At 35.5% G+C, this 12,018-nt stretch overlaps 1 protein-coding gene across 6 annotated transcripts in view; it reads right to left on the bottom strand.

The window, feature by feature from the left end:
• Positions 1-12,018, bottom strand: part of Marchf1 (membrane associated ring-CH-type finger 1) — a 764,409-nt gene that overhangs the window by 301,863 nt on the left and 450,528 nt on the right. For all 6 annotated transcript variants that reach the window (XM_036166448.1, XM_036166451.1, XM_036166452.1 and 3 more), the window contains one exon: positions 6,064-6,212. In XM_036166448.1, coding sequence (XP_036022341.1) covers positions 6,064-6,174 — 111 coding nt within the window. In that variant the 5' untranslated portion in view covers positions 6,175-6,212. The remainder of the gene's footprint in view (positions 1-6,063; positions 6,213-12,018) is intronic.

Genomic DNA, 12,018 nt, shown 5'->3' with positions numbered 1-12,018 from the left:
TGTCTTTTGGGATGTGATCTTTGAGTTTAATTAGAATTTCTTGCACCAACATGAGTGTGAGTGGGCAACATTATTTACTGAAGCAAGGGCAACTTGTCATTGGCTACGCCACTGAAGAAAATGACACCCCTCCCCCAACACACTAACTACCACCTCAAGGAGAGGTGGTAGTCTTCTTTTGAAGCCAAATGTTTATAATTTAAATAATGACTATATCCTTCCTGCAAGTTGAAAGAAACATGACGGAATGGCTTTCGACATTTAGAATGCAAGCTTTGTTGGGAATTCAACTTTGCTTGTTATTACATAGATCAACTTGGATAGATTCATAAATTTCTATGTGTTTGAGTTTCTCTGCACATAAAATAACAATATTGATCATTCCCATCTCATCAATTTTTTGTGAATATTAAAAACAAGAATATGTATTAAAATGCTTAGAAAAGCTCCTGGAGTATAGTAACCAACCATTATCATCATCATATTTATGTGAGGGTAATTTTCACAAAAAGTTTCAAATATTATATATGATAGCAGAGAACTACTAGCAAAACCTTAGTTGTACAAAATAGAAAGATCAAAAACTCCACCTCCAAAGGAAGAAATGTATTTATGATATATACTGATGAAATACCTTGACCTTCTCTACTTGCAAAGTTATGCCTGCAAACATTTCCTTAGATACATTTGTGCATGCCAATGATTTCCATCCAAAGGAAGCAGGACAGAAATAATCTGCATCATTTTCATACCTATTCATACATCTTCATCTCCAACCACACACACTCTGTCCCTTCTTCAAAAAACACATAGCTATGCTTTCAGCATAGCATAGGATGAATATGAAATCCTAATGTTTTTGTTGTTGGCAGTGGTTGTGAGTCAAACTACCTATAACAGACTGAGTCATGATTAAAAGGAAACATTTATGGAGATAAGTCATTGGAATTTCAGAGTTTATTAAAGCTCTCATTCTTAGCTCTCCATGTGGATTACTAAACTAATATCTCTTGGCACTAAAACTATTCTCCAATTCACTTCAAGATGCTAGAGCAGGAAGACTTCAAGTTGTTGCTGTCTTGTCACTAATATTTCTGGAAGTTTCTCTATTGTTAGTGTTAATGGTATCTAGATGTCAAAGTGAGAAACAACTCATTCCTTCATGTCTATCCTATTTCTATTGGTGTCAGTAATGATTGCTTGCATCAGCAAGTAAAGTGGGGCCCAGTTTCTAAGTTTTTTCACATTCCCTGAACTGTCATTATTGAATCATCACATCCCCTCCTTTCTTAATATATAAGGACAAAGAAGAGCATCTCCTTATAATATCTTGGTACTAGACCCTTAAGATTCTTCTATGAACTTGAATGAACCCTACAAGATCTGAGGGTGTCTTCTCCAGACTTGTTGGTGCCACTCTAGCTTCCCCCTTTCTTCATCTTCCATGTGAGTGAACTTGTAGTTGCCAAGTTTATATAATGTCTAAAAACTTTAAGATTGTAATACCAGATTCATTAACTTTTTGTATTATTTTTGGGTATAATTGCTGTTGTGGTTATTTTTTTCTAACTAGACTGCAGCCTTCAAACTAAATAACTGTATATTTATTAACCAAATCCAAGCTACATAACACACACCAAAAGTTAAACAATTTCCTTAGTGACTGGGCAACAGATAATAGAGACATTGATTTCAAAGGTAAAGACTTAGCTAATTGTATGGTGATTTGACAAAATTTCTATATAGGTGAGCTGGTGTTTTTGTCAGTGTTCTATTGTTGTGATGAAACATCATGACCAAACAGCAAGTTGGGAAGGTTTATTTGGCTTAAAATTTTATATTACTGTTTATGATTGAAGGCAGTCAGGACAGGAACTCAAACAGGGCAGGATCCTGAAGCAGGAGCTAATGCAGAGGCATGGAAGGGTGCTGCTTACTGGCTTGTTCCTCATGGCTTACTCAGGCTGAGATCTTTCTTTTCTTTTTCCCTTTCTTCTTTGTTTTATGTGTCTTTTACATCATATATCTTGAGCCCATTCATTTCCCTATGCCTCATCATGCCCTCTGCCCCTACATGCTACCCCTAAATAAAAAAAAAAAAAATTAAGAGGAAAAATTTAAAAAGGGAAAAAATTAACAACCTCATTATGGAAGCTACAGTGTATTACAATAAATAAGTCATCCTGTAGAATCCTTTGTCCATATCTTTACTTGTAAGTGTTTATTGCAAAGAGTAATTGGTCTGGTTTGAGGCCCCTGGTTTCTACTATACTATTAATGCTGGATTCTCACTAGGACTCTTTGTGAGTATTCTGTTGTTACTCTGTGTTGTGGAAATGCTGCAGCTTTGGGTCTGCATCATCCTGCTTTGTTATAGAAGCCAGGACCACCAACTCAGGGATGGCACCACCCACAATGGGCTGGACCTTGCTACCCCAATCACTAATTAAGAAAATTCCGTACAGGCTTGCCTGCAGCCAGATCTTATGGAAGCATCTTCTTAATTGAGTTTCCCTCTTCATACAGATAACTTTAGCATATGTCGAGTTGGCATAAACTATACAACACAGTGGGGAATGCATCTCTGATGCCTAATATGTATTGATTGGAAAGTAAAACATTATGGTACATGGTAATTATTACTGACTATATGAAAGTTGTTACAAAAGAAATAGCAGCTCGGGAATTAACTGGCTAGTATGACATAGACATGCATGTGACTGGAAAGAATTTGGAAGATTCTAGAGTTTAATACATAAAATAAGTGGCTCCTTTCAGACGTCATGTTGCAGGTTCTCACATGGGCTGAGTTAAATGGCATTGCACTCAGACACTCAAACAATAAAGGCAGATGAAAGATTCCAAGTGCAGCTATTAAAAGCAAATAGGAAATGATTGACAGCCCAGCACCCAGTAAACTTCTGAGCTAAATAAAGCGTTACTGGACAGTGGTTGTGCTAAGGATTAATCCTTCCATCTACTTTTCAATATAAGAGAAAAGTGGAAGAAGAGGAAGAGGGGCATTTAAGAAGGAACTTTTCAAGGCACTGAGGCTGTGGGCAAGCAAACAGATCAAAATTCTAATAAGATCTCAGGGATTGGTAGTAGGGAAAAATGGATTGATTCCAGAAATACGGCCCTGAAAATACTTAAACTCACGCTTGGCCTCATGATTTCTTTGGAATGGGAAGTGCATTCTAGTTTTATGTAGTTTGGACATAAATTGGAGTGAGTTGCAAAGTGCAAATAATTTGGTCATGGTCAGCACTGTCTTCATTATTTGATGAGGACAATGAGTAATCAAAGTTCTTGAACTTTATATGAATACTGAGACTAGAAGAATTCTGAGCTGTTAGTCTAGACAGTAGCCTTCTCCTGGGACAGAATGGAACACAGAGTAAATATTTCTTGACCAGAGAGATGGGCTATAGTAGAGATGAGTTGAGTGCTAACTCCATCTCCTTCTCCTAGTAACATATGGAGACATATTTACCACCTTTTGTTACAGTTTAATTGAGTCCTGACATTAAGGTTTGGTCAATGGAAAAATGCTCATGCCTTCAAAGCTGCTCCATAGTGGTTAACACGCACGGCATATCAGTTTCCTCATTTCCTTTGGTGACTAAGGAGGCTATGTGCATCATAAGGCAGCATCTAAAGACAAGGGGGATCAACAACCCAAATACGTCATACTCTAACAGAAAGAGAAGTATTTTATTTTTTTATGTTATGAAATGGATTTGATTGTAACACATTATGATGTTTAGAGGATATTGCCTGACATAGTATATATTTAACTCCTGGTTGGGTTATACTGGTAATTGAGTATCTTTCTCTTTATGCTAAAAATATTTGAATGGGAAGAAAATGACATCTAAAAAGTGAAATGGCAGTTCAAGGAAAGAAAAGCCTTCCTGGGAGAGCTGGACTTCTATAACCCCTCCATTGCTTACCAGTTATAGAAGTCCATTAACAAGTCTGAGCCACCACATCTTGCTGGGGCATGTGCTTCTGTACACTGGGAATATAGTGTGTTCCCATTGGTTAATAAATAAGCTACTTTGGCCTATGGCAAAGCAGTCTAGAGGTAGGTGGTAAATCCAAGGAGAGAGACGGGAAAGAAAAAGGCAGAGTCTGGGGAGAAACACCAGCCTGCTGCCCAAGGAGCAACATGCCAGCAGACAGGCCACAAAACATGTGGCAAAACAGATGAATAGAAATGGGTTAATTTAAGAGATAAAAGATAGCTAGCTAGAAGCCTGCTGTAGATCATACAGTTTGTAAATAATATTAAGCCTCTGAGTGATTATTTTATAAGTGGCTGTGTGACCTTGGGGCTGGGCAGGACCAGAAAAACCTTACGATGACATCTATTTATGAAATGAAGCCAATGTTATTCTGTTGCTTATACAAAGAGAATGCTATGCTGAGGGTTTGCTCAAGAGTCTCTATGGGTTTGACTTATGAATCTGAACAATAGAGGTTAAATACTCAAAGTCACTTTAATGAAAATACAGAAAATGCATTTTAATTTTTTTAATTTAAGTTATCCTTTGATACATGACAAAATCCAGCTTTGTATAGAAATACTGTATGTATTGTGATTGGTGTCAGCCTGAAATGTGAATTTTGCCCAAACACATTATATGCATATATGAAATTCTAAAACAATAAAAATAATTAAGAAAGAAAAGGGATTAAAAACTGAGAGTGAGATGAGAGATGCTGGTGATAATTTCACAGAATCAGTTTCCCAGAGTTCTAAGTATCTCTCCATAACTTCAGTCCTCTGCCAACACCATACAATGAAGGAATTGAAACATTAGTCTGACAACCTCTTGCTATGCTTGGGATGGTTTCTGTGGACAACATTCACTAATATTTATTCAGTAACATCATTTGTACAGTAATGCTGTCATCTGACTACACTCTCTCCAAATCTGTGTGTTAAAATACTAAGAACAGACAAATAGTACCAGGAAGAAAAGCCTTGGGCAGGTGATCAGGTCATAAAGATGGTGTGCTAGTCAATGGGATCAGTGCTCACCAGTAAGTCCTGAGAGAACTTGCTTTCATTGTCCTCCATGGGAGGCACCTTTTATAATTTTTATAAACCAAATAATAAGCCCTCATCAGATCCAAGAGTGGCAGTATTTTGTCTTCAAAGCTTTCAGAACTGGGTGTTTCTGTTGCTTATACATCAAGAGTTCCTTACATTTTGGTATAGTGCCTCATACAGACTATGCCAGTAAAATACTTTGAAAATTCAAATAATTCCAAAATAAAAAGGAACACATCTAAAATTTTTTCAGTCATATTTAATTCTATGTTTATTAGCTAACAGATAGGCTAGTAAAAATACTTCCAGTCTTACAAAAAGATAAACTAATCATTAAGGTGTGTGCAGCTAATGATTTCAATGAGATCAAGTGGAAATTTCTTTCTTTAAATTAAAAGGAAGAATGCTATCGCCAAAGTCTAAAAAAGAGGATATTTAAAACTCTTTATGTTAATGAGTTATCTTTTTTTCTAATCACTGGAAAATGCTGCTTAGCTAAAAGAAAACGTTTAGACTTACAGCCGAAAACAAAGCTTAGAGTTGTGCATTATTGATTTAGTCTTCAAATTGCTTTTACAGAAAATTATTATTTTTAACCAGATATTTAAAAAATATGCTAACATACAGTCTGATTCGATTTTCTGCTCATATTTGCTTAACATGTTTAGTATACATGTTTTTCCTCCAGTGTTTCATTACACAGTGTCAAATCCAACAACTGTGTCACTCAGGTCACTCCAATAACTACAGTTATTCCACAGTAACACAAAGGAAAATAAATAGCTACTTAATTTGATTAAATTTAATGTATGAACTTTTAAAAATTTATAGCAATACTAAGGTATCTTTATGAATTAAAGAGAATCTATTAGGAGAATGTACTGTAAAGCTAAGTAAACGTCATTGCAAACAAGAATGCTCACTTAGCAGGTCCACATCTCACCGTCATCTTAGCATCCCATCTATGTGCAAGCTACTTTGAGGTAAAGTAACTGTCCACTCACCAGCGCGGAGGTGTGAGAGGCATCTGCCACATCCCCTGCGGTCTCTGGTGTCCGGGTGGTGTTTGGAATTCTGTGAGGGTTCCGGGCTATCGCTTCACACCAGCCCAGCATTTTCTCCTTCCGCTTTTCCCTTTTCAATTCCTGAAATTCTGAAAATAATTTACATTCCCTGAAACACATCGCTTCTCAAAGTTATGCTCTGGAAAATACACATCATTGAAACGTTTTAATCCCCAAATTTAATGAAATGCTGATGGAGAGGTTTTATTTTAACTAGAAGTCATGAACGGGAAAATAAGGATTACTGATTATTAGAAATAGTACCCTGAGGGTGGGGGGGAAGAAATAGTATCTCAGAGCCACTGCACAGTGTAAACTGTGCATCTTTTCAAAGTGCACATGTTTATATCATCTCCTAACAAAATGCCTTTCTTACATCAGATTCTAGAAGTTGGTTTCTGCTGTTGGTTGAAAACGTTCTTAACCTGGGAGCTGAAACAGGACTAGATCCTGAAGATTACTACATACAGTCATGTGAGACTTGACAACAGGGTACATTCTTAGAAATGAGTCAGGAGACAACTTTCTTGTTGTAAGACTACCACGGAATACAGTTGATAGTCACGGGGCATAGCCTTGTGACAGAATCAAGAGACACATGAACAAAAGATATTTGAGTCTGCTTCATTATAACACAGCACAGTATTTCTTTGGAAATGTCAACATACATTAATTTTCTTTCTGTGTATGTACTGCTTCATAGCAACTTTAATGTATATATTTATGTATATATAGTCTTTAAAATAAGGTTATATATAGATTTGTAATTATAATAGTCACTATCAGTCACTTATTCTGCTTTACAAACTGTGCATAATCATATGTGTTATGTGTTTATATGGGTGGCAGCATAGTGGATTAATGGTAGCATTACTATACATTTGAGGAATGTGCTACATATGATGTTACAACATTTATGTTGTCACTGGGCATCAGGGACCATCTTGTCTCCTTTATCATCTTACAGATCCACCATTTTATATATACAATCCATCATTAACCAAAACATTATTGTGATGTTTTGGTGTATGCCAATGACAAAATTTTTACAGGTTTCAGCTGAACATCTTACGGAAGCAAAATATATGGACCAAAGACCAAGGATAGACTAATCATCATCTTAATGCCATCATTATCTCTCTATTAAAGGTTTGATAACAGAAGGAACCATTTTAGTAATAATATGGTAAACTGAGTAGCCAATTTCCATCAAAGCTCAATCTATTAAAAACATTACCTCTAAAATAAAGCTTTATTACATTGTGAATAGGAAACTCCTCCAAGCTTCCAAGCACTTTCCATTTGGTGGAATTTTGTGTCTCTGAAAGTCATATCAACAAGGACTTTGAAGATAATGGAGAAACGTTGTTTCCCTTGTAAAGTTTTACAGCCTACTTTTCCACTCCACCACCCTCAGTAATTAGAAGTAGTTTATTGCAGGTCTTTAGTTAAATGCATTACACTGTCAATTAAATATCAAAAATAATGTAGAGTAATTATTTTTCACAGCATCCAAAGCAATTAGCAATCTGGTGGTTTATAACATTTCAGGATTCAAACCAGCACATTTCAGAGCTCTAAGAAAGTAACACAAAGAAAGGTTACTCTTGGATGGATGAGTTATTACTCTTGTGACAAAATGCTGAAGCTAAATGGATACCAACAATGCAAACAAGAAAGTGATTAAAAAAAATCTTTCATAAAAATTGAATTGGAGGTAGGGCTGAAATAGATTTCTTTAAAAAATAATTTATTTGTTTGTATTTTATGTACATTGGTGTTTTGCCTGTGTGTGTGTCTGTGTGAGGGTGTTGGTTACCCTGAAAGAGGAGGTAAATAAAGACACTTGTGAGCTGCCATGTGGGTGGTGGGAATTAGATCTGGGTCCTCTGGAAGAGCAGCCAGTGAACCATCTCTCCAGCCCTGAAAAAGATCTCCTAACAGAGCCTTTGGTCTAATCAATGAGTCATTTGTGGTGCAGTCAGGGAAGCCTGAAGGAAACTGGGGAAAGATAGTTTGACTGAGCAACAGATTATTGGTTCTTTCTTTTTCCAACATACTGCCTGAGGTATTTAAAGAAACCATGATCCATTTAATAAGGAATATGCAATCCAACTAATTTGCCCTCTGGAGAATGTAACCATTTCCACATTTTAAGTACACTCTGTCCCAGCTATTCATCCGTTTTTTTATTGCAATTCTTGAAGTGTGCTAAATATAAATGAAATGAGTATTGTCATTAAAAAGTAGATGAAATGATATCTATGATCATATAATTTAATCAACAATAAACAAATGTTCCACTTTTATTTGCTAATTGCTTTTTTAAAAATATCAATTTTCTAACTTTTAAATATTTTTATTACTTTTTATTTTTTAAATAAAAAATAAGCCATGATTTAATATCACTTTAGTACTTATGAGAAAATAAGTTTATACATGATAAAAAGTATAATAATGTGGCCCACAAAGTATGATATCTTTTTTTTCTGGAGTATTTGTAAAGACATCTGCTTTTTTATTTCCTACTCAGATTCTGAGATGGAATAACTTAATTAGTTGTGTTTCAATTGTAGTAGTGGTTATATCCCTTACTCAGTCCACATTTATTGTCAAATATTTACTGACCCTCTACTGTACTGTGATTACTGAAGAAGTCAAAGAATAGTTCACAAGAAGACTGCGTTCGTCTTTTATTTGAGTTGGGTTCTGGTCAAAATCTAGTCTAGAGAATTTTAAAGTCAGACCTTTCCAGTATCTAGTTTGAGAGACTTGTAAACTTACTTTCTTAAAGTAAGCACTGATTCCTGCTGAATTTATAGGTCTTCCCTGAAATTATTTTATAAAAATTATATTTTCTGACCTGCTATCAACAGGCATGACAAAAGCTATTTATATTTCAGCTATACCTGCCAAAACACATAATACTGTACAAGATCAACTATATTCTCATTATCTGCTATAGCTAGTAGTGACCATCTTAGTTTTAGAATGATTAGGATAAATAATTAAAAAAACAGAAGTATATATTTTATATACATGGTAATGAATACATGTAAATTAAACGTTTTAATAAGCATTTAATTTTCACTGGTCAGGCACTGACATGAGCAAACAGGGGAGGCAATGTGATACCTGACAGTAGACTAGAAAGCTTACAGCCTAACTTTGACAGTGTCACAGGGATGCTTAAAATAAATGATAAATCTGTGAAATGATAGAGGACAGGAATGCTGCAGCTTTGGGAAGGTTTTTATAATCCTTAGGAAGAAGGTGTGTGATGAGAGAGAAGCCTAAGATGGTTGAGAATGGTGTACTTGTGTATCCATACCACAGGTATTACCTCCTGGTTTGTTCTGTAGAATATGCATCTGGTGACTCTGTTGTCCTTAGAATCAAAGCATGATCTGATGGGGAATTTAATCTGTATAGGACCTCAAGAGAACCACATTCGAGCAAGTAAACACTGAAAGGAAAGAAAGGAAGAAGAAGCAGTCCTTGTGGGTGAGGAACTATCACAATTCCACCCAACAAGATGATCTTCACTGTTATTTTAAAATGTTCAGATGCTATATCACAGCTCAAACATTTTTTTGAACATTGATGTTAAAGTTGAATATCTAGAAATATGAGAGGTGAATTGAGAGCATGAACAGGCATAGGGGATCGGTTGGTGAGCCTTTTCAGGCTCTTCTTCCTCCTGTGCAGGTCTAGAGCAAATCCTGTCCTTAGGTAGAAGAATGTACTGCCAGTCAGAAGGGGAGGCCAAGTATCAACATTTATAATGAACCCTAGAGCACTTGAAACTGTAAGCATCATTACTGATACATCAGAATGGGAAAGTGATCATTAAGCATTCGTGTTAATTATGTTTTACCAATTGAACCAAGTTAATAGGAGATGCAGCAATGAGCAACTTATATAACGATCCCAGGAAATTGGGATTTAACTAAGCTTAATTTTTAATATGCCACTTTGAGCAGATATTTAATTTAATAAATAGGAGGATAGTGCATTCTCGGTGGATTAAATTGACAACAAATTAAAATTAAGAAAAAAAGATGAGGTAATTGGGTGTTTCTTATGGAGAATAATTTGCTTTTAATTTACAAAACATTTACTGAGTACTTTCTCTAAGCGGAAGATTGTTCTAGGAATCAGGAAACAGAAATAGAAGAAAGCCAGGGCTTGGAATAAGCAGAGGAAGAAGCAAGGACAGCTACATCCATAAGAAAGTATGATAAAGGACATCCCAGAAGAGCACTGAATACTATGGAAACTTTAAAAAAGGATATTTAAAATAGCATTCAGTACAGAGGAAGGTAGGTAGGTCTCAGGAGACCATTCAAAGAAGCAAGAGGATCAGTGATTACATGCAAACTAAAATCATCGTAACTCTAAAGTCTTCTGCCCTTATGTGCGGCACTACTCAACCCTGGGGGACACCATTCATGCTGCAATCTATTCAAATGACACTGTGTGACAGAGATGTTCCTTGTGTTCAACACTGTGCATGTGGTGGACCTGTGCAAATCAGCTGGACGGCTTTGTCTCCCTCACTTTGTTGCAGTCTAAAGTAGTTTAAACATAGAAGCAAAACTCTGCTTCTCTTAAGACAACACAGCTGCCTGTAGCTATTTACATCTCATTCTATCAATTATTTCCCTCCTTAGATTGGCTCACTTTGTGTCCTTTTTACCAAAGTATAGTTCTGGCTTATCTAAATGCTCTCTGTTTTCACTACATACCTATAATGAATAGTGCCATTTATTCCTCAATTTCAGAATTGGACATGGCCCTAGTCTAAGAATTTGAAGACATTTTTCTACTTAAGTTTTATGAGATTTGATTTCTTACTGTTTAGCTAATGTGCTATGGGCAACTTTATTTATTTTTTTATTTTTATTTTTGGTTGGTGAGAAGGCTCAGTTGCTCAATGCACAAGCCTGATGCCCTGGTTCAGCCTCTGGAATCCACTGTGAAAGTAGAAAATTGACTCTCCAACATTTCTGTTTTGTCTTACACACACACACCAATGTCCTATCTCTCTCTCACATATATACAAAATAATAAATAAGAATTAAAAAATCAATCAAGAATTACTTCTCAACTACTGGAGGTGACTTCCTCCTGTGTTTATATATTTGTGCATTTACACATCTATGTACCAATAACAAAACAGACTCCATTCTTTGAAAGGACTGAGGGGAAAATGCATGGAAGGGGTGAGAAGGAGGGAAGAAAATGGGGAAATGGTGTAATTATATTTTAATCTGAAAACCTGAAAAATACATGTAATAAAAAAGGAACAAGTGGAGAATAAAAAAACAGAACAAAGAACTAAAGGAGAATTTTAACATATTGAGCTAGTAGATGATTAGAAGGAGAAAATGGATGATAGAATTGAAGTACGTGGTTATAGTACACAAGTCAGTTGCCTTCCTATATACCTGGGTATGCCACTAGTGAACAACCAAAAATTTTTTTAATGCCAAATTTATTAGCAGCAAAATATATAGGATCAATCTAACAAAATATTTTAAGGCTTACATGGGAACTCTAAAACTCATAATACCAAAGAAAAAACAAAGCAAACAAGCAAAACCACTCTAAACAATAGCAACAAAAATGTGCTCTCATGAGTGGAAAGATTTAGTGTTGTTAGTGCATGAGATTTTTCCTAGTTGAACTACAGATTCAATGAATTCCAATACAAATACAGGTAAGGAATTAATTGTGTAGATACTGACAAATGTATTCATAAAATTTTTAGAGAAAGATAAAATTCTTACATAAGCCAATCCAGTACCAAACAATAATAAAGTAACAAAATGCACAGTTTCTAGTTTTAAAACATTATAAATTTATGGTACATGGCCAGTGTGTTAGAAAAAT

The sequence above is a fragment of the Onychomys torridus genome, chromosome 17 (genome assembly GCF_903995425.1).
Source record: "Onychomys torridus chromosome 17, mOncTor1.1, whole genome shotgun sequence".
In the NCBI taxonomy this organism is placed as follows: Eukaryota; Metazoa; Chordata; class Mammalia; order Rodentia; family Cricetidae; genus Onychomys; species Onychomys torridus.
This window is presented reverse-complemented; position numbering and strand designations above follow the sequence as displayed.